Below are 23,380 nucleotides of genomic sequence, written 5' to 3' on the forward strand. Positions count from 1 at the left end.
AAGATAAAATACAAAATACTTCTATACATGACACATTTTAAAATTATTGTAAACTGACGTATTTAATTTTAGAGTAATACACTTATAAACAATCTAAAACACTAATTGTAAAAAAATCGCGCAAGCATAAGCTAACGCACATTTCTTAAATTAAAATCAACTGAAATATATATATATGTCGGTAGTACACTGTGTTTTGCTGTAAAACATTTTTTTCCGCTACATAGCACATATCAGCTGATCGAGTTGAACACATCGTGATGTAATTTACGTCATAATGCCCGCGAGTGACGCAACAATGAGCGATTATTTTGCTACTTTTTAAACCTTTTTTTAACCAAACTAAACTTTTTTCACATAAAAATACCACAGATAGTAATAATTAGGTGTATATATTTTTATTTAAAATCAACTTGTATGAGCGACGTCCGGACTTTTAACTTAACAGTATTGTTTGACTATAAAGGTTACTAGCTTATTATGGTATATCGGAATTTGCACACATGCGCAAGAACCCCTTGGTTTTAAATAGTAGGGTGGGGGAAGATGGGACACCTGTTCATTCTATTTTCTCGTCTCATTTGGTAGTAAACAAAAAACAATCAAAGACTTATAAAACGTATCCTCACGACCCATAGACCAATGTTAATTGTTTAAAACATGATCAGATTATTTAGATATTATGCGCTAAATAAGGTGTCCCAGCATCTTCCCCACCCTACTATAGATATATTACTGCAATGACTTGAAGTGTCAAGCCAGGATACCCATGAGATGGTAATAATACCACGATGGTCTTGTTTTATCGTATGTTGTGTTGTAACTCTCATGATCCAAGTGTTTCAGATCAGTATTTTTGTATGTTATAATAATCACAGCAAACAACGTATACGAATGCACTGGCAAAACAACTTATACTACGCTAGATTACGAACCAATGAAACTTGTAACCGAATATTTGTTTTACTGTCTAGGCAACAGACTTAGTTAACCGTGAACGATTCGTCCTACATACTTTTTTCGCAATGCAAATGTATATTCTATCCCCGTCGGCAATATATTCTGACGTGCAAATATATGTTGAACAAAAGGGCAAAACAATTTTCGGTAGAGGTACGGCTTGTAGCATTTATATACAAATAGATTCAGGCACCAAACAGTATATAAAATAGTATGTTATCATGTTTGTAAAGTTATCAACTACTACTTTGTATTCGTGTCAGATAAAGGAAAAGTAAAAAAAAAACTATTTTTATTTTCTATACTTATTTTTATTGCAAAAACGCGAAATTCATTTTAATTTTTGTGTAATCTTTATTATTTCTCTATTGACTACAGAACAAACACAATTGACAGATATGTCAGATACTGAAAATTGCGCTAAAAGAAAGAAAGTTGTCATTGCTTTTACTCCATTCTTGGCGTTTGTAATTTTGACTTATTCTGGATACGGTGCTGTGATATGTCTGCAAACCAGCATCAATATTAAAGGGGGTGTAGGTAAGTTGGCCTACGTTTCGTATTACGTATATAGTATATAAGTGGGGAAAGATGGAAGCTTTAGTACATAATATCCAAACATACTGATCGTGTTTTAAACAATCAACAACGGTCTATGGGAGTCGTGAGTATACGGTTTTATAATTCTTTATTTTTTTGTTTACTACCAATTGGGACGAGAAAATAGAATAAAAATGTTTCCTAAATGTGAAGGGAAAGGTAATATCCCTAAATAATACACTCTTTCATTGTTTACATTTAATAAAACCGTGTCCTTATCCAAGTTGTTTTGATATTACCCTGTTTAGGTGCGGGGTCGACCACGGCAGCTCACATTACAGCAGGGATTTTCGGATTGGTCTTTGTGCCTGTTGCCATGAAAAAAACTACAATCAGAAAAATGTTAACTTTTTCTACGATGACTCACTTTATTTACATTTTATTAAACTTCTATCCAGGTATTGTGTTTCTATTTTTTGTTACATTTACACAGAACAAAACACGAAGCAGTTAAGTCATTCAAATTTACTATACATATGGCTAACTCAACAACTTTTGCTATACTATGGCTTCAACTTTGCTAGACTATGGCTAACTCAACATATTTTTCCCTTTGATCACATATAGAGTAGTGTGGGGAAAGATAGGACATCTTTTTATTCTATTTTCTCGTCCCATTTGGTAGTAAACAAAGGACATTCAAGGAATTATAAAACCGTACACTCACGGCTCTCATAGACCGTTGTAATTTGTTTAAAACACGATCAAGATATTTGGATATTAATGTGCCCCGTCTTCCCCCCACCCTACTATATTAGTTAAAACAACGAAGGAAAGAGCTTTTGCTGCTCTTTATTATTTACCGTCGGTCCGCAAACAGTAGTGATATCGATATATTAGTTTAAAAATTTTTTCTTCTGATTTTCTCTTTTAAGTATCAACTAGGTATTACAACAATATAAAAACGTTATTATTTGCAAGTCCCGTACCTTCTAATCCCTGCCGGAATACTTGTGGGAATGGGAAGTTCTACAATGTGGCCAGCCATGATGGTATATGTTGCCCATTTTGCCAGACGATTCGCCAAATTTAGCTCCAAACCGACCGCCGAAATTATAACCGAATTCACTGGATATTTCTTTTGCACTTTCCAAATAAGCCAGGTAACAAATTCGAACTGTACGAAATATTTTAGCCTATTTTATTGAACTACGATACTGGATTGATGATTCAAACTTGCAACTTTTAATATGATTCAGAGAGCATTAAAAAGAACCATCTTACTATTTTTCATTTTTTAACCATTGACAAAATGTTGCAGTCGTTTAACACAGACTTTTAATACTTAACAACAGTTATCATCTTTGCCGTGTATACTACCTTAAGAATACTGTCGAATAATACTGTAACGTTTTTGTTCGTCTGCCATTGAATATACCGATAAAAGGAGATTTTAAAAGGCACGTCTTACGTAGAGTCCCGATTCCTCACCCTACTATAAAAAAATGACCCCCCCCCCAAAATAATTACTTACAAAGTAACATACATGGTGACTTGTATAAGCTGGCGCGGTTTGTATGAAACAGAAACATACGAGTTATAACGACTGTCGTTTTCCGGCCACGTGAGGATAAAGCAAGTTACATCCATTAATTCATACTGTAACCCTTCTTTTGTTTATTATCAAACCCGTAAAAGATTATTTAAAAATATAATCTCTTGTCCCAACTTGCCCCACCCTGCTAGTAAAAGGATAGTGTTTATATCCATATGACAGTAATATATTTATACAGTAACTTGCGCAAAAATACATTTGTTTTTTATATACCTCCTATATTATACACAGACACTTGGGAACTTATTAAGTTACGCAATTCTTTACTCGGGAAAAACTATCACCGAAGGCAACTTTAACAACAGATCTATCTTGGATTTATCGGTTTGCGGCGCCAATGATTGCCAGAACCCGAACGTCACAAATGCCAATTTGAACCAGTATGTTCCACAGACAAAATCTGTACTTTACGCCATGATAGGAGTTATGGCTGGTCTTGTTTTGGTGGCAGTTGGCATTTTGGTGTTTATTATGCCCAAAATTGACCCAACATTAGAATTAGATTTGGCACCTGAATCCCATGTGTCAAGTGTATGTGACACGGTTCATGTTGGCACTCAGGGTGTATTTAATGCAGAAGGAAGAGAATCAAACAACAATGAGGAAGTATGAACGTTTTTTGTGTAAATACCATGCCCACTGACAGTTGTCAACTTTTGTAGGAAACGCTAAAGTTTATGAGAAGAACTTTGCTGGAAACAATGAAACACATAGTCAACCCAAAGCAATTGCTGATTACACCATTTGTAATTTACAGCGGTGTGTACGAAGCGTACGTATTCGCAGAGCTGCCCCGAGCCTTTGTTTCTTGTATGCTTGATGTTTCACAGGTTTGACCGTATGACATATACGTCATGTCGTCATAATAGTATAGTACTGTGGGGGGAGATGGGACACCTTTAGCACTTAATATTCCAAAATCCTGATCGTGTTTTAAACAATTAACAGCGGTCCATGGGAGTCGTGAGGATACGGTTTTATAATCCTTTGAATGTTCTTTATTCACTATACCAAATGAGACGAGAAAATTGAATGAAAAGTTGTCCCATCTTCCCCATCCTACTATATATGAATGTTTATACACAACATTTCCGCATTATAAAGTGAAATATTTGCAGGTTGGACTCTGCCTCGCGGTTGCATACACATGTAATGCGCTAGTGTCTTACTTCTTCGGCATATTGACAAACAAATACGGCCGCAATAAACCGTTCTTGGCAGTCGCATTATTCAATATTGGTATTTACATATTTCTCTTGCTTTGGGTGCCTACACCGACAACCACTTGGCTTGTTTACGTCATTTCCGCTCTTTCGGGCTGTGTTGAGGGTGTATGGATACCACAAATCAACAGTAAGATAATTATAGTTATGTATTATGCACTTACACCTAACTTTATAGGTTTACATGGAACTATGTTTCCTGAAAGCCAAAAGAAGGCGTACGTAATATGGAACTTTTATTTGGCAATCGGCATCGCTATTCAGTTGGGTTGGAGCACGAGTCTCTGTGTTTATATCAAGTTATACATTCAGATTTCTTTATTGTGTTTTTCTCTGATTTGCTATGGTGGGTAACATTTTGATATGTGTGTTAGCACATTTGTAAAAGATACAGTTTGGTGGGGGAAGTTGGGACACCGTTTCATTCTATTTCTCGTCTCATTTGATAGTAAACAAAGAACATTCAAAGAATTATTAAACCATATCCTCACGACCCCCATCATAGACTGCTTTTAGTTGTTTAAAACACGATCAGAATACTTGGATAATATGTGTTAAAGGTGTCCCACCCCCCACCCCCCCATCCTAATATATCATAGATATTTTATGCGTGTGTTATAGCAGATTTGTATCAGTTATCATATGTTTAAGACCGTTTATAGTTTAAATGTGGATTAACCTGTTTGTATTTTTACAATGGCAGGAATTTGTGAAGTCCGTTATAAAACAAGACACCAGTAATGGAGAAGAAGGATTAAAATAATGAATCAAATTTAGATAAACAATCGTGTTAGCTATTGCTTAACTTGAATCAATGACATATATATGTTTATATATTGTTGCTTGAATACAGTCGTTTTCCGGCCACGCGAGAATAAAGCAAGTTACATTTATTCATTTATATTTCACACCTTCCCACAAACGGAAAGGCAACCAAAACTTAAAAAGTTCGTTTAAACCCACAGTAAAAGGCACCACTTTTGCTCGATGTTTGACTCACAGTGGCTGCAGTTCTATTACTCGGTGTTTTTATGACTCTGCATACGTCCAAACAGATTTACAAGAAAAATGAATTTACGTGTCTAAAAAGATATACAGGTGCACCCAATGCCTATAGTAAACTTTTTGCCCGCAAGAAGGCGCACTGAAAAAGTTATATTGATGCATTTCTCACAGAGAATCCCGTTGCTATTTGTTCAGTATCCTGGTGGTATAATGGGTGTTGACGTTGAACGTAATCTGATATTATTTTATTGCGAATAAATAATTGTTAACGTTAACGACGTGTAGTATGATTGGTGTAGCATTGCTGTTCAAAATATATATGTAAATATAACAAAATGTTTTTAATTTCAGTGCTTACGAAAAATTTATAAACCAAACTGTTCTAATGGAATGGCTGGTAAAATTGCTAAGTATAACTCTGTTGGGACAAGTGTTTCTACATTTGACTCAAACCAACAAAGATCAGCAGAGACTTCACTATCCAGAATAAATGTAATGGATGCATTTTTATCAAATCAGCTCGATGAAAATGAGTTGCTCAATATGTTGTTGGATGAAGCACACCGGACAGAAGCATTGCAATATCTTGACAAGCAATTCCATGAGAACAACAGTATTCTCATATTTAAAGATAAGCATGCTTTGTTTAAAGGATTCTCTTATGCATTAGCAGACATAGCAACTAATGTAAGAGTCCAATGCACGAAGTTAATTGCAAAGATAGTTTCACAACTTGGGTCAGATCTTGATGTATGCATGGGCCGTGTGCTGCAGAAGATCATAACCAATGTTGGCAATCAGAATGTTTCTCTTCAGAAAGAATCCATACAAACGCTCCATCTATACATGAAGCACTGTGTTGATGTTTATCCAATATTGAGTATAATTGCTAATCATGGCATTGAACATGAAGATGCGAGAACAAGACAACAGATCATCCACACATTTCCAACACTTCTTTTCCCAGATTTTGAACACGAAGATTTTTTTGATGTTGTAAGTTGTCTTGTGAATAACTTGACCCAATCCTACGTTGATAAAGATCTTCTTTTAAAAACGCTAGACAAGGTGAAGGATTTTATTGGAGCTCATAGGTTCAATGGGTATATCAATAGGTTACCAGAGCCTATGCAGGAAACCTACCTTAGAGCACAAGAACCAAATCAATACAAAAAAACAAAGCAGCAAAATTTACATAATCAAGAAGAACGCAGCACCCAAAGAAAAACAGATACAATATCTAATGCATTAGAAAAACTGTCAAGCAAAGATGATTTGGAAAAGTTTGGTAAAAGTGGGTACTTTGATATGATGTCATTCAACAAAACAACCTGGGACCAGGGTAGCACGCACTTGGATAGTTTTGGAAGTTCTCCAGTTCTAAAGTCGTCATCTGAGTTGCCATTTGTACCTGAAACGGTAATGAACGGAATATTAAGCAACGATCCACCACAGCAAGTGTATGCTATGAAAGAACTAATTTCTATTATTAAAGAGCTGTATGATGCTCAGCCATTAAAAGAGAATCTCAGAGTTCTTGTAAGTCTCCTGGTGCCAATGATAGAGAACCACAACCAGCGAATAAGCATGTGTGCGTTGGATGCAATTGATAGTCTTATTGTAAGATTGGGTGTTGACATAAGGAATTCGGTAAAAAGTATCTGCATAAGTGTTTCGAAAAAGTTTGGGACAACTAAACTACCAGTGAAAGGAAAATGTATGCTTCTCCTTACACATGCAATGGAGGTAACAGATCCACAACTTGTTCTGGACTATTTCCTTCCATTATTGCATCACAAACAGGCACGTGTGCGACATGACTGTATTAACTTTATCATTAGTTCACTTCTTCATTTCTCACTTGGAAGAAAACATCATAGAAAATTAAATATTGAAAAGATCTCGGCTTCTGTTGCTCCTTTACTTGTAGATAGCAGCAAAGATGTGAGGAGAGGAACACTGGAATGTTTTGCTGTTATTCACAAAGTTCACGGAAGTGAAACAAGCATAGGACCAATCTCTGATGCTGTCAATCAAGTAGAGCTATCCAATGATAATGCTACAGGTCTTATGTCGGCAATGCATGCTAGGTTGTTTCGTAAAAACCTGCCTCGCATAACAGAGAATTATTTGGTTGAATATCCTGATTTTTCAACGTCTACTGTCCCCATATCTTCCCCACAAGGAGCTGACCTTCAATGGGTGAAAGCAGCAGATGAAGTAAAACTGCAGACGAGCTCATTGCGTAAATCATCATTTTCAATATCCGAAAATGGTAGACTTGAAAAGCATAGAAATTATGCGCATTCGATTGAGGCAACATCTCCTGAAGCATCAGCAACAACAACTGCTCCAACTCGCAGATTTTTAAGTGCAGGCAAACAAAGATTTCCGTGGGCTTCACCCAATGAAGAAAGTTCGAAGCACCCTAGTAGCGCTCCAGTTAAAGTAATTACTTAGTAACAATTTGTATGAAAGAATTTAACCTGCTGCTTGTACCTTTATAAATAATATATATATAGGTCCAATGTTTTTCTCTTCGCAGGATAATGTTTTTTTTGTCAACAATACATCCCTAGATAAATGATTGTAATAAATTGCTTGCACAAACTCGCATGTGCACCATTGTAGTTTCAGTAATATTTAAGTATGTTAGGGTTGTAATTTTATACAAATTTTTTATAATTTTAATATATATATGTATTGTTTAAAAATTATAATTGTAATGATTATTCAATTGGTGTTACTCTGCCAGACACAACGTGACAAGGATAATCAGCCACCATTTCAACCCCGTCACACCTGGGGTGCTGAATCCGATATTCCAACTCAAGTTATATCAGCTTCTACACAAATAAGCCAAAGAAACAGAATGGGCCAAACTGATAACCAACCAAATGCGAACAACAGTGGTAGGTTTTTTAAAATATATATATATTATATATACTTAGTTTTAATTTATGGCTCCTGTCAGTATTTATGCTTATGTAATTATTCCATTGTACGTGTGGTTTTTAACTTATTAACATATTAGTGTGTCAATAATTGAATAATGTACAGTGAGTGTAAATCCTACATTTACTCCAAATAAATTGTGCACTATTGAATTCAGCTTTCTCAACTCATTTGGCAATAGTTTCCATTTTGTCTGGTATGTAGTAGTGTATATATAATTATTTCATTACATTATACCATTTTGCTTAGCATTGCAATGCTGTATTAAATTTTATATCATTTTAAATCTTTGGCATTGGCTAAAATAAAACTTAAACTTTACAAGTGCATATGAAAAGCATCATGCTAAGTTGGCATGTATTTAAGGTCCTTCATACCAAGAACTTTATATGAAAAAGAAAAATCATACTCAAAAGTGCAACCAGAGTCGTACCAGCACACACAGCTTAAGTATGTATGCCAATTGCTAGCGTACTAAATAACATTTTTATCGATCACAATATTATATTAGTAAAAAACCAGGCATAATGTTTTAGGACCTAGTGGTACGAAATACATAGTAGACAAAAAAATCCGTCTAAATTGTATAGCCTAATATAAGAGATATATATGTATATATATATTTAGTCTAAATGGCCTAGAATCTTCTATTTGATTAAGAGACTGATAATGCCATTTAGGTAAAATATCTCCTACAGAATATGCTCGACTTTTTCTGTGTTTCACATTTCTGCCATATGCGCACCAAACTTAGATTCTCGGAATTTATTTAAGTTACAATATAAGATTACTTGAGCCGAGAATGGCATAGATAATTTTTACTTTTTATTTTATTTACAGGTGCAAACTCCACCTATAAACCTTCCTTTGCTGCGAGTGGGCCAGTTTCACCTGACCCCAAAGCAGATGTAAGAGACGCATCCTTTCTTTCTGCTTCATGTCCAACTACCTTTTTTGAAAATTCTGGCCCACGACATTCCAACCGACGTGTCCAGCCCAAGATAGCTTATGGTGCAAATGATTCAACCAATAATTTAAATTCAACAGGTAATTGTAAGTTTGTTGAATTTTAGTAAATATTGAAAAATAAACTACCAGTATTCTACAAATTCGACATCAATGATTACATATAACGAATTTCGCGAATGTGACCTTATCTGGTGCTATGGAATTGAATGATTCATGTGTAAAGAAATACAGAATTTGTTGGTTTTTTATCTGTTACCTTTTCTTAGCACCTGATCCTTACATAAATTATTACCTTTTGTTTAATTCCACAGATGGTATTGCAGTGTTACCAGACTCTCCTATTCGTTTAAAACCAGCATTGGCACGATCAGCTTCAAAACGACGTGAGGCTGTTAATGAATCTCGCAAAGAGAATAAAACCGGCGATGAGAATATGGCAAGTGATCAACATCTTTAGAAGTTATATATTTTTATATTATATATGTATCTTAGTACCTATGCAAAGTTGTGGGACCGTGTTAAAAAGTTGTGACACACAACAGTGACTCAAACTTGCAGCAATTTTTAACGTGTTAGTTTCATGTGAAGAATTAACTAATTGTAGACAGGTTCACAGCAATTAACACTATTGCCAAACTGTAACATCACGCTTGAATGCAATGATTGTAACCGTTAAACCTTTGTTGGTCTTAACCTTAAGAATAGGTTAGTAGTTGAAGCCTTACTTTTGCTGTAATAAGTGTTGTCTCACTGACACAGCTCTTGGTATAGTGTTTGAAAAACATACTATCTACTTCTTGCAGAATCAATCTTTTTGCAATAATTCTAATTGTATTATGATTCTTAGGTACCTATTAAACTAAAGAACTCATCAGCCTCCCCAAGACTGGATCGGTTATCCACAAATATATCCGTCGACAAAGTTCGGCCGATTTTAAAACAAAACTGGAGCTCGAGCAACAATCTTTCGGGCCTTGAGAAGATTTCTCAATCTTCGTTTCCTGACTTCAACGATCATAACAAATCGTTTCCAAGCGGATACACCCCTTCTGTATTACCTGATAAACCAGATGGTAGTGGCGGGAAAGAGTTGTTTAAATACCCCAAAGAAAAGCCAGCCTATCGTCCTTCTAACCCTGACGCAAACAAAACACGTACCCCACTTGCTAATGGCAATAACAATTCTAACAAGCCGACAAAACGGGAAGAAATCCGGTTATTAAATGATGTGCGACCGATTGTGGCCTCGGAGTCGTCACCAGCTCGGCATCGGCAGAAGGTTGTTCCGCATACCGCACCTGATAAGTTGGAACAAAATGAACCGGAAGTCGCAGAGGTATTTTTTGACGTATATATAATTATATTTGTAATTAATTTATGTACTTTAAACAAAAAAATCAAAAAATTAGAATATTGTTTTATATGTATATATTATATATAACATATTAGATGATTATTCTTATCGGAATAGCCTAACCATAAACTTAAAAAAGTTTTACCAACATTTTTTATGCCTAAAACCAGTCATACATGTCAATAAAAATTATAATTTTAACGAACTGCCAATTTTAAGAATTACGTCACGTGAATGGCACCTTCAATAAACTATGCTGTCACATTCTGTGTGATGTAAAGGTTAATATTATAGCGAAAGTAAATAGGTGCATAAAATCAATTAAAATATAGAAAAAATATGAAGTTTACCAACAATCTTAACGATGTGGAAATTGTAAATGAAAAATTGAAACATAGCAACATTTCAATATCATTGAGTATGTTTGAAATATATTTACAATGCTTTTATTTCATAAATAAACAGGTACAACTGAGTGCAATTAGACGAAGTGCGCAAAATAAGCTTCGTCAAAGAATGAGAAGTCAACCCACAGATAGTGAGAATACAAACTTTTCTGAATCTGCAAGTCACGAGTTTGCAGATTTATCCAGAAGGTATCATTTTGTTTTTTTTTAAATTCTCCCTTTGTTTTTATATATGTGTTAGTATTACTTTATGTTGCAAAGAGTTCTTAGACCTAGAGTTTTCATTTGGATGTGAACCCGATAAATTTTAACAAGGTTTTCCTTTAAGTAGTATGGAAATTGTACTTAGTATATACAGAGCATCATTCATTTTATATGGCCTATATCTTTATTTTTTATATATAAGCATATTAAATATAAAGTTAAGTATTTTGAGTTGCAAGTATGTAGAATACTACATTGGTATTTTCATAGCATATTTAATAATCCAATATATATATATATGACAGTTAAATGGTTGTTTTGTTCTAAATCATACATAATGTAACTCATTCATTTAAGTCATTAAACATATTAATAATAGCCATATTTTGTATATATGTGTCTAAGCATAAAGAAGTTGTAGCAATGACAGAATATAGGGCTTTCTTAAGCCAACAGTACACTCACTCACTTTAAGAAATGTATTTGATGTGTTTGACAAAAGCAAATATTTTGCTATTGTTTCTTGTGTAATTTAAGAACACTAATCAGGCAGAGAGTGTTTGCTGCTACCTCCCCAGTCCTTTATTTAGTTAGGTTACTGTTTGTTAATTATACTTTTTGTTTTGTTTTTTTATGGTACTTTGATGTTGCAAATTTTTCAGCATATATTTTAAACTAAACAATGGTTTTGCCAATGTTACTTAAACTAATAAATAAACACTTTTTTTAAGGTCAAACATTTAAATTATTGTATTGGTTGCCAGTTTTTTAATTTGTCTGTATATTTACTGATAAAATTAAAATAACTTAAATAACTTGGACATAGAACACTCCAGTATATTTGCCACAAATTCCCAACAATTTCATCACTGAGAAATAAATTGCTTTTCCAACATAACTGCCACTGGTAGCTTAGTTCACTCTGCTGCTATTGCAAATTTGCAATCAATAATAATAATAATTACATTTTTGAAATTATTCTTCTGGTATAAATATAAAAGAGCAAATATTTATTATAACCAACAACTCATCTGCAATACGTTGATAAATCGGTTACAAAAAAAACTAATTTTTTTTAATATAAACCTATTATATATATATATATATATATAATTATATATATATATGTTTTATTTTTTACCAGAGAGCAACTATAGCAGACAGACCTGATTTTTCTTGAACTCTTTAACTTTACTGTTAAAACAAATATTGTAGTATAAATTTTTAGCCATTCTTTTGTGTTTTAGTTCTTTGACGTCAAACGACTACATGGAGACGGTATCTGTGAAAAGTGAACCACCTCCATTTCAATATAACCCTAATATGGGAGTAACTTTTGACCCTAAAAAGGTAAAATCATCATCACGTTTAATGTCATGCATGGATAGCAATGATTGTATTTCATTTAATTATTTATATAAATAAATGTAACTTGTGTTATTCGCATGTGGTGGAAAAGCGAGTTGTTATTGCACAGATGTTATGTTTCATACACCTTGTGGCCGCTTAAATGTTACCACGTATCTAACTTTCTTGGTATTTTTTGTTTGTGTGGTTCAGTGGCTGATAACTTAATCAACCGATAAGTGAGCATTGTGTTGGAGCAATTGTCATTTCTTGTTCAAGGACACTAACACCCACAATGGTAGCAGTGACAGGCCTTATATCCATACTAGGTTTGAGGTAGAAACTTCAACTGCTGTGACACAGCGCCTGTGTTTTATATATTATTAAATTATAAAGAGTTGTGCAGCATCAATTATTAAACACAATATTATCAATGTTAGTATGTTGTGTGTTTGACAGGTGGATTCCACTGTGTCAGTTGTTGGTGTGAAACTTGGTTATCAACAACATGCTCATGGGAGTAACTCGTCAAGCTCTCCTGCCACAACCCCAACGGCTACAACTCCTTCATCAAGTAAAAATTCTTTAACTGGTCCATCAGCTCGTGACCGGCGTAGATCTCATAGAGGTAAACAAAATTTCACAATAGAAAATAAATTATTGTTTTTTATTACTAAGTAAATAAAAACCATTGTACACCAAGTGTCTGAGAGTTTTTTTTCCAAAACAGTTAAAAAGAAGCTCACATTATATGTATTATATAAATCGCATTTAAAAAGGACTATATACATTAAACGATTTGTTGCATTCTTATGTTAAAATAAACATTTCAAAAATTAGTATCAACCTGTAACATGTTCTAATAAATAAGTATCTAAAATATAAAGTTGACTTTAATCTGCAAAAAAAAAGTGATTTATCCATGCTAGTATTCATTACACTTTTTCCTTTGTTGTTTAGATTTACAATTCTGCTTTTTTGTTTTCTTCTCAATAATAATATGTATTTAATAAAAATACAAACCATTTTAATAATGCAGCGGGGCCAACCTCACCCCTTGGCATGGCATCTATGGTGTCAGTTAGTGGATCTAACAATGCATTCAATGTACAAGGCAGAGGTAAGTCTTAACTAGTAATTTAATTGTATTGTAAAACTATCAAAAAAAAATGTTTGAATGATTTTTTAAAAATTGATCAGGCGTCTTCATGTCACCATCTTCTTCCTCGCTCCTCGCATCCACGGATAACACGGAAGCTTCCTCCCCAACGCAGTTCGACAACCAAGCTTGGTCTTCGTCAAGTAATGACTCAGATCCAAACAGATTAATGGGTTAGTACCTTAGTGTTAGCGCAACTGTTTTTACACGATGTCCCAGAATTTGTGTGCATTTTTAAAAAAATACATTCTAATCTCAATTTTATAAACAAAAATCATCATAACAGATGTTAAGTTTTTTACCATTAACACGTGCTTAAATATCCTTTCTAAGACTGTGTGTTATGATTAAGACTGATAAAATTGGTATTTAAATGTATTTTCATAAAAATCTTCATGATGCGTGACTCCTGGGTAACCATGCAGGATGTAACAGTAATTCATTGCGTCTGAAACTACTGACAAAAATGTATGTCTAACTTAATTGTTCAGTCTGCAGATTATGGCAGTTCCTGACGAGACCTTGCTTGTGCAAAACGGTCGTTTTTTCATATCCGTGTGTGCTATCATCAAAAATCTGTGTGCAAAGCATTTTCAAGCCACGTTAGGAAATCATACTTAATTTATCAGTATTTTTTTCTTTGTTTAGTTAATTGGCTTGGTTGGAACAAATTTTGGTGTGCATCACTAAAAGTTTGTAAACAGAATCGCTCCTGCACCTGCCATACTCTGCAGACTGGTTTATTGTCATTACGTTCTTTTTACAGAAACTACAAGCCTCTTTATGACTTTCTATGGATTCTCCCGTAAACACTGACTGCTTTACTGCGTATAATTAAAAAGTATCGACTATCGAGAATACATAAACCGTCTTACGTTTTTTTGATATGTATAATAAGAAATAATTTTTTATGTGTTGATTATTGTAGGAGGAATATTTGGCCGTGCGGTGCGAAATCCAAGTGTTTCATCTGAAGAAAATAATCAACAAGAAGCAATGAACATGGGAATATCAGACTTTTCTTTATCTGCTTCACTCCGTCAAAGACAACTAGAGAAAAAGGAAAAATCAACCTCATCCGCTCGAAATGGTAATTTTATTTTATATTCCTGTTGTTTAGTTCTATAGTGGTATGTGAAAGTCACCATAACTAAATTGTGAAATTTTGTGTACACAGATTCCACCTCTTATTCACAATTTGATGTGATGGAAAATGAATACAAAGGTTCACCAGTTGTTGAATCTGAGAGGAAAAATGACACCACTGTTGAACGGAGAACAAAAAGGTTAACAATTTTATTTAAAAGATGGTTATTGTATTCAGACACTAGGAGTTTAATTGTAAAAATCTTTAATGTAAATTTAATGTTTAATGTAAATTTAATGTCTATCTATGGGTTAGGTTCTGTAGTAATGTTTTACATTTATGGGCATGTATTACACCAATTAATTGTTTTATTAGTTCGAACAGTTGTTGTGGCTGTTTTTTGCATTATGTCTCATCAAAACTTTTGTCTATGTCAGAATGAAATTAATTTTAACTAAACAGTTTGAATCCTTATGGACAAAATAGAATTTTTATCCATGCAAAAAAGGTGAACGTTTTGGGTGATAATTCTGACTGGTTTAGGGGAAAATAGAATATAATTTTGTTTAATTACAGTATATTGCACAATAACAACACTTCATTCGATCTAAACATCAGTGGAACAACAAAGTTTAGTGGATTAACGAAGGAACGTGTCACAAAAAGTTCAACTTCATCAGGTAAGATGTGTTTACATGTATATATCTATGTTGTAAACGCTTTTTTTCAAAAGCAGTTTTGTCATTTGTGTAAATTTGGTGGTACCTTCAGATTACTTTGAATTTCTATTATTACACAAATTTTGTTTTTTTCGTTGGTATGCCCCTTCAAATCTTGCATATCCTGCACAGTAGTCATTATGCTATATTGCATATAATTTTTGATTTATTCTTACCTATTTTATGCTGTTTTTATATAAGATTAATATTTGTTGACTAATGACTATCGCTAACCATCAATCAATTATCAAGCAGTTTTATTCAATTAAAATTTTGACCGTTTCCCACTAAAAGTTCAAAATTATGATCTATTTTATAATGCTGTTTCAGTAATGCTTTTAAAACAAATCCATTTTTTAAGTGTCGAGCATTAAACCAGCGAATGAAAGATTGGATAACCCGGAGCAAAGTTTGCTTAATGCAATATCTGTTGTTGAATCCGCTGACTCTGAGAACTGGGAAGCAATCACGGATAACATCTTTATCATGAGGAGGATGGCTAAGTTTCATCCGGCTGTTCTCGCTTCAAAGTTCCACGATGTCATGCTACTCCTGTGCAAAAATGTTAGTTATTTTACAATATTTGAAAGTTCCTTGTTTATGACAAAATGTGGGAAATACACTGTTTTAGACCAGATAAGCCGGTAAAAAATTGTTTTTAAAATATTCCCATATACCCAACACATTATTTATAGTTTAAGTTTCTGTTTTCGTTATTTTACAATTTATGGTGTATTTCTGACATTTCGTCTGCAATCTGGCAAAATTTCAACAGGGTATAAGAAATACAAATACAGTACATTTTTACACCAGATGGGCAGCTAAAAGATTATTCACGTTATGCCTGGTAGCAGAAATAACAGAATATTCCTTGTTTAATTTAATAGTGTTTGAGTAAAACCTACTTCTATGTTAAATTAGTTTTATTTTGTATTGTTAAACCTATGTTTTAATACTTAACATATAAAAGGCAAAACATCCTATAAAGACTTTACCAAGCATTTTAGATCAAAAAACCTGCAATCCTTAAATTTTGAGAAAGCTTAGTAAAGAATCAAGCTTCTTTGAAGTCATTGGCCTAATGTATGTGTACAGTGGCGCAGCTAGAAAAAAAATAACAAAGAGAGTTTCAGTCGCTTTCAAAATATTTGTTCGATAGTTCCTTTGAAACACCCTGGCTGCGCCACCAACTGTGTATACGTTTATAATATTGTTAACCTTTTCACATAAATGTCATCGTCAGGTCCATAATCTGAGATCTCAAGTTTCACGTGCAAGTGTTGTTTGTATTTCGGATATTTACGAAAACCTGAAACGACCAACCGTCAATGGAGATATAGAGGTAAAGAATGAGTCTAGTGTTTAGGCGCTGATACTACGAAAACATAACAAAAACCAAGTCCAACTAATTGTCCAAAACAGACCAAAAGAGATATATTTTTTCTTAAATGGTATCGTCCTTCTTTTATTCGAACATATTTTTTCTATACTTTATTAAACAACTCATTAGACTTAATTTTGTGTCTTTAACGTTTTCATAGCACCAGATCTTTACTGTAAAGTTTTCAGTATGTTTAGCTTGTAGGCCCTTTATTTTACTATTTAAATCGGTTAAAAAAGAAACAAATATATTTTTGTAAAAACACTGTGATTTCTCGTTAACTTGCATCGTAATCAAAGTAAAATTATTCGTGGCAAAAAAATTAAATTCCTGCCTAAGCGTTTATAGAGTGCTATTGGTGCTTATTCCTAAATGTACTTGAAACTATCTAATTTACACAGCTTAGATATAACTATGAAATTGTTTTAATTTGTTATCAAAAAATTACCCATATCTTCTTTGTTGCAGACATGCGTTAAAGCTTTACTTAAAGAACATGGGGGTGCAAACAGTTTTATTCAAGAAGAAATAATGAAAGCTTTGCGTAGTATGATTAATTCAGCTTCATCAAATAAAACTCTCAATGCTCTACTTAACTCTGGCCTTCGGTAAATACTACATTATTGTTATATTATATAAAAATTTCAAGACAATTGTTGGTCGATTGAATGTAACTTATTTACCCTCGCATGGTGGACAAGGACAATCTTCATAAACATGTGTCCCATTTTATACACCCCATGTCTGCTTACAAGTTACCCTTGTATTTTTTTCATATTTTTGTGTTTTAATGTGTGGCTTAGAATTTGGATGGCTTAGAATTTGGACAACCCAGGAGTGCCCAATGTGTTTGAGAAATTACAGCTAGGCGTCTTGCCCCAAGTGGTAGCAGCGATAAGTCTTAAACCTGTAACCTAGAGCCAAATGTGCTAAACTTCTAATCATTGCACGGGCCAGTGGTTTTAGGTTTAAATGTACAACTTTTAAGGGTTGAACATGAATAGAATCACAAAACCATTGTTTTAACATTATCCCACCACAGCCACAAAAACAAGTCAGTTAGAAATGTGACGGCTCAAATGTGTGCTGAGTTGGTTGATAAGATGGGTCCTGGAAAAGCTCTCAGTGGAATCAAAGACACCACAGATAAGTTATTAGAAGCGGTGAGTAAACGGACCAAAATTTATTTGCTGTGCAGTTTTGTTTGTTACTGGTACAACATTAAAATTATCCAAAGGAAAGTTTAAAGATTTAATGCACGAATCAGTAATTCCCTCACTGCGCCAAAATCATATGCCTAGAAATACCGCTTCCAAATTCTTAAATGTTGTTACATCATGTCACAGATTAACTTTTCGTACAGTTAGCATATTTCTAATAGTTTGGGTTAAATAGACCAATAAGTTACTTGGTTGGAGGCTGGTTAGAATTTATTCTTGTGTTTTACAAACCTTAATTGATCACAAGTGAAATTTTATTTTTATCCAGGCATTATCTAATTCCATTTTAACATACATAACCGCATAAATAGAAAAACTGCCTAAACCCATATATTCAAAAGTTTGCACAATAATGGTGCAAATGTAAAGCTTATTTGTAAACATATGAATACAGACCTGTGTTGTAACACATAGGTACGATGTGTATTAATTTTGTATTATCTTTATAAAAAAAAAAAAACGTAATAAATTCTATTAACTTTGTTTTTTAAAGTTGGGCATTTTTCACATGCCAAACCATTATTTAATGATGTTGTATGATAAACTTCATTTTCAATTTTTTTTTGGCTAGGTTGTGTTGTTTGTGAGTGACGGATCACCTGACGTGAGATATCACGGTCGCTACATCATTAATGCACTCATGTATCACGGGGATTTTGACAAATCGCTTGAAAGATTTTTATCACCAAAAAATGCTCAGGAAATAAAGGAATGTGCTTTTACCATTAAACAAAGAGTAAGCAATTTATTTACTAATTATGACAGCATTTTTTGAAACAGTAACGCTTTATAAAATTTTAAGTAATAAAGATATAGTACAGTGGGGGAAGATGGGACACCTTTAGCGCATAATGTCCAAATATCGTGATCGTGTTTTAAACAAATAACAACGGTCTATGAGAGTCGTTAGGGTACGTTTTTATAATTCTTTAATTGTTCTTAGTTTACTACCAAATGGAACGAAAAAAATAGAATGAAAAGATGTCCCATCTTCCCCCCACCAAACTGTATATATATCTACAAATTCACAAAAAGTAATTCATAAAATATATGTTATGAAACGTTGCACAATTTTTATTTTCATTAAAGAACAAATTGTTTTAACTAGAATGAAATTTGTTACTTTGTGTGTTTTAATTGAAATACATTCTTTGTAGGGCCTTGGTACAATAAGTTCTGCTGGTTCTCGTAAAGTTCTGAGCGGGAGTATTCGTCGAAGTGGGTCCCATCCATCTAGTGGGCAATCTAAAGATCGAACGAGCAATTTTTCCAACAGCAGCACGAGCGCTTCGTTGAGGAGGAAAACTAACAGTGGAACAAAAATGTTCAATGAACAGGTTAATTTGGTATTTGGTGGATTAGCTTTATCATTTCTGTTTATACTCAATTAATATCATGGCATAGGGCCATAGGCTTAAGCAATTGTTAAATGACTTTAAATTTTCAATTAAAAACCATTTTTTTAATACAGTAAACTACAATCAATAGTTTATTGTTTAAGACACGTTTGAAAATATTCCATGTTTTCATTTGATTAAACCAGTTGTTTATTATTGCTAATTTTAGATTTTAAATGTGAACATTTATTCTAAATTACTTAAATATATATTATGGTTTGATTTTAGTCAAGTGATATAAGACACGTAAATGTGAGACTTGAGAAACAAAATGTCAGATGTGTATAAATGACTAACCAATAACAAGAACAAGTATTCCACTAAAATGAATCTATATCCCATTATATGCTCAACCATTTGCCAGAATACCTTTTACAGATTTATAATATACCCGAAACGAAGGATTTATTTTTCATTGCTATTTTTTAATTATATCTTTGGTAATGTTTTTGCTTTGTTAAACAGGAAGCAGAAGAAGTTTCTCAGCTTTGTTCAAAAATAAGTCAAGGATCTTTGCTTGATCGGAAAGAAGCTGTGAACGCACTCATACAAAAAATCAATTCAAATCGTGCATTTGTTGAAGATAACATTATCAAGGTATCTATACGTACCTCTCATTTAAATTGAAATTAACCATGTAATATTTAGTAAATACATTTTAGCTATTTTAGTTCAGTGCTTTTCAGCCATTTTTTGCAACGACCAAAATATTAAGCACATTAACAGCGAAAATGGTCCAATTTCCGAAGTAAGTCATGACTCATGAGATATAAAAAAAATTAACAAAAGACAAAACTTCTGTAGTAGAGAACCAAAGAAAACCCAGTTTTTAGTAGTAAGGTCTAACAACCCAAGAGTTTTAAATGCTGATCAAAGTTTCTAAGAAAACTTTTATTAAGAGTTGAACTTAATCTTAGTAGAAATATTCCCAGTGAACCAATCAGCTGTGTTGCAACAAAATTGCATTGCAGTCATGGAGATCATTGCCAAAGTAATTTCTGTGTAAAATGATTGAAAAAAGGGATACACAATGTTTACTATTTTTGGCTGTTAAACACATTGCATGTGCTATCCAAACAAGGTTACTTAACACAATTCCGCAAGAAATTATGCCAGTTTCAAAAAGTCTATGCAGAAAGAAATCATAATTTCTCGCTTGGGAATATTCAATTAATTTGATATTTTTCAACTTTTCAAAGACTATTTGCTTTCAAACAATTTCACAAATTATCGTAGCTTTGTCAACTTTAATACAATATTACAATCTAATATGTTTTTAGATAATGGATGCATACATGACGTTGCTTACAACTGCAAACACGAAGTTTAACAGCATCGGACTTGGATCGCTTCCAGATCTTATATCGTCACTTGGTGACACAATTCGTGACAAACTTCCAGTGCTGGTACCTGCTGTGCTGAAACTTATCGCTTCAAAACAGCAAAGCAACCAAGCAAGAGTTGTTGTGGACGTCATCGTTGATAAATTCGGTGGGTAAACTTTAACAGTTTAATTTTTCATACCTTATGCCAAAGTGAAATTGAATGTAACTTGTTTTATCCTTGCGAGGAAACTGAAAAGTTCTTATAACACAGGTGTTCTGCTTGATTCACCTTGTGTCTGCTTATGAGTTGCCTTATATGTAACTTTTATATGGACAATTTAGACAACCCATTAGTTACCACTTGGTTCGAGCAATTACCGTTAAGGGTCTTGCTCAAGAACATATACACAAACAGCAGTAGCAGCGAATAAATGCATACAACAACCACCATTAATGTGTTACATTGCTTCGTTATGGTTATCTATACCTTATGTAACTAGATTTGTTTGATACCCTTATCTAATAAAGCAGTTTTTAAGTAACAATGCAACAAAACAAATATATTTTAAAGCCATATGCATCTTAAATATAGACGAGTTATTGAAGTTTGAAAAGTTAATATTGCTTTTCCCCTTTCGTATTAAGTTATTCTTATTTACTCATTAACTCATTACTGTTCTTGTTTGATCTATGATTATCATTTTCATAGAATAATGGTTATTCAAGAAAAGTGTGTTTTGTTGATTTCTTGACTTAACTTTATTATTTTCACAGACAACCTTGCTTTGATCCAACCGTTTGCGAGCGTCTCACAGTATGGTTCTGGTAAACCACGTCAGGTTGCTATCACAAAGCTAGTTGGTAAGTTCCTTTTCTGTTTTTTTTACTGATACTCAGGGGTGTAAAAGGGGGGGTTCGTTGGGGCTAATTAAAAAATAAAATATAAAAATGAAATAAAACAGTTTGTCCACTGCTGTTGAGCATGTTGCATTTTTATACATAAATCTTTTCCATGCACGACTTGTGGACTCCCCTATTTTAAATTCCTTGATATGTATATAGCTGTACAACCTTTTTTATTTTAAAACTAGTTGTAGCTTACAAATGAAAGTTGTCAATTTAAAGTAAACAACATAGGGAAGTGCAGTTAGGGGTTGGTGACTTGGGGTCAAAATTTCTAGTAGTTAGGCTTCACGGGAAGGATTTTAGACTTTTAATTTGCCGCCTAAATTGAAATAAAACTGCTACCAATATACATGGTCTAAAATTAGTTTTAAACATTTTAGATTGTTCGTTCTTTTTTTGTTTATTTTAAGTACATGTTAAACAAAAATTGGTTTTATTACAGAGCTCCTTGAAAATGTTCCGCCCAAGCGAGTTCAACACGTTGAGCGTCATGTTCTTCCTCTTTTATGGAGTCTGCTCTCTCCCAACGCTGCACCATCTGGTGTCCAACTTCGACGAGAGATTCAGTCACTAGCTGTTGCTCTCAAGCAAATAATAGGATCTCGTCTGTTCGATTACGCTGAATCACAAAACCTGCATAGAAACTTAGAAGGCTGTTTAAAAAGTGAACTCACATGAGTGATGTCATTGTAAGTTTTCCGCAGCAGTGTTGACAAAAATTTCACTTCATTATCTGCTGTAACACTGCACGGGGTATTACATAATAAGTTCTATCTTGGTATTGTGCAAAAGGTGAAATCACTGTAACAAGTGAACAGGTAGCACTGTGAAACACTTGATTTACCGGACTTTAGCGAATTTCTGTTCAACTTTCTTCACTTATTTTACCATGTATGTATTATAGACGGTTATTTTAACATATAAAAGTGAATGCGATTATTTTGCACAATTGTTAAGTCATGAATGCACTTTGTGGCCATCATGGTAATAATTGTTTATTAGCATATCCACTCTCTTGGGCCTAGCATTTGTATAAATAGTGCTTTATTTCACTGAATTCATTAGATAATCCAACTTAAGCAGCCCTATTTTAGGTGTGCAAACTTTAAAATAATTTTTTTTATAAAATTTTAAGATCTGATATATATATTTTTTTTTTTTTGAACAATTCAAACTTGTATGTCAACAAAAGTTTATATTTTTACAAAATTCTTTATCTTATTTCGACACAAATGTTGTGTATGAAGTTTGTAGTTCAGCAAGCTCACCTAGTGTTAACTTGTACTCGTTCCAACTGGTCACTAGATGTCTCTACAGTATTGTGCACTGTGTAAAGCATTTTGTATTTTAACTTGATTATTGTTGGACTTTTACTTTGTATAAAATTATAAGTATAACATGATTCAAGCTATCTTTGTTTAAGTCGAAAACTTGAATATTTAGGACAGTCAATGTTTTTAACATACAGTAGGATGGGGGAAAATAGGACACTTTTTAACTCTATTTTCTCGTCCCATTTAGTAGTAAACAAAGAACATTCAAAGAAATATGAAATTGTGTTCTCCTGACTCTCATAGACCGTTGTTAATTGTTTAAAACACGATCAG

At 33.4% G+C, this 23,380-nt stretch overlaps 2 protein-coding genes and 1 long non-coding RNA gene across 6 annotated transcripts; 2 read left to right on the plus strand and 1 right to left on the minus strand.

Moving 5' to 3' along the window:
• Nucleotides 1-1,329: 1,329 nt before the first annotated feature.
• Nucleotides 1,330-2,587, minus strand: LOC149727844 (uncharacterized). The gene is made up of 3 exons (XR_016386085.1): nucleotides 2,490-2,587; nucleotides 1,757-1,868; nucleotides 1,330-1,466 (listed from the first exon to the last, which is right to left on the minus strand). It is a non-coding gene; the product is annotated as an uncharacterized LOC149727844 (long non-coding RNA).
• Nucleotides 1,359-5,231, plus strand: LOC149727845 (N-acetylglucosamine transporter UNC93A-like). 4 transcript variants are annotated; one of them, XM_089889321.1, is made up of 8 exons: nucleotides 1,359-1,500; nucleotides 1,809-1,958; nucleotides 2,482-2,663; nucleotides 3,347-3,721; nucleotides 3,778-3,945; nucleotides 4,234-4,468; nucleotides 4,517-4,684; nucleotides 5,042-5,231. In XM_089889321.1, exons 1-8 carry the CDS (start codon nucleotides 1,359-1,361, stop codon nucleotides 5,077-5,079), a joined length of 1,458 nt encoding a protein of 485 aa, XP_089745447.1. In that variant the 3' UTR covers nucleotides 5,080-5,231. The 4 variants fall into 4 exon arrangements, with proteins under 4 accessions (XP_089745447.1, XP_089745448.1, XP_089745450.1 ...); XM_089889322.1 differs by having other exon boundaries at nucleotides 4,234-4,354; XM_089889324.1 differs by having other exon boundaries at nucleotides 3,509-3,721.
• Nucleotides 5,232-5,733: 502 nt separating this feature from the next.
• Nucleotides 5,734-23,184, plus strand: LOC149727846 (TOG array regulator of axonemal microtubules protein 1-like). The gene is made up of 24 exons (XM_089889319.1): nucleotides 5,734-7,791; nucleotides 8,099-8,255; nucleotides 8,665-8,748; nucleotides 9,139-9,345; nucleotides 9,579-9,703; nucleotides 10,115-10,603; nucleotides 11,087-11,217; nucleotides 12,480-12,582; nucleotides 13,039-13,207; nucleotides 13,619-13,699; nucleotides 13,780-13,911; nucleotides 14,667-14,828; nucleotides 14,916-15,024; nucleotides 15,402-15,505; nucleotides 15,906-16,108; nucleotides 16,788-16,886; nucleotides 17,394-17,533; nucleotides 17,968-18,088; nucleotides 18,717-18,881; nucleotides 19,303-19,482; nucleotides 20,008-20,139; nucleotides 20,823-21,033; nucleotides 21,642-21,728; nucleotides 22,216-23,184. The coding sequence occupies exons 1-24, from the start codon at nucleotides 5,734-5,736 to the stop codon at nucleotides 22,449-22,451; spliced, it is 5,685 nt and encodes a 1,894-aa protein (XP_089745445.1). The 3' UTR covers nucleotides 22,452-23,184.
• Nucleotides 23,185-23,380: the final 196 nt, after the last annotated feature.

This window comes from Ciona robusta, chromosome 11, assembly GCF_009617815.1.
Source record: "Ciona robusta chromosome 11, ASM961781v2".
Taxonomy (NCBI): Eukaryota; Metazoa; Chordata; class Ascidiacea; order Phlebobranchia; family Cionidae; genus Ciona; species Ciona robusta.

What these genes read in the sequence shown, in the direction of transcription:
- LOC149727845 (XM_089889321.1), top strand. Translation starts at nt 1,359, where the DNA reads ATGTCAGATACTGAAAATTGCGCTAAAAGAAAGAAAGTTGTCATTGCT. An exon ending in TTTATTAAACTTCTATCCAG is followed by an intron (nt 1,959 to 2,481) that starts GTATTGTGTTTC and finishes ATTATTTGCAAG; the next exon opens with TCCCGTACCTTCTAATCCCT. An exon ending in ATGGATACCACAAATCAACA is followed by an intron (nt 4,469 to 4,516) that starts GTAAGATAATTA and finishes CTAACTTTATAG; the next exon opens with GTTTACATGGAACTATGTTT.
- LOC149727846 (XM_089889319.1), top strand. Translation starts at nt 5,734, where the DNA reads ATGGCTGGTAAAATTGCTAAGTATAACTCTGTTGGGACAAGTGTTTCT. An exon ending in CTACTTAACTCTGGCCTTCG is followed by an intron (nt 17,534 to 17,967) that starts GTAAATACTACA and finishes ATCCCACCACAG; the next exon opens with CCACAAAAACAAGTCAGTTA. An exon ending in CTTTTACCATTAAACAAAGA is followed by an intron (nt 18,882 to 19,302) that starts GTAAGCAATTTA and finishes CATTCTTTGTAG; the next exon opens with GGCCTTGGTACAATAAGTTC.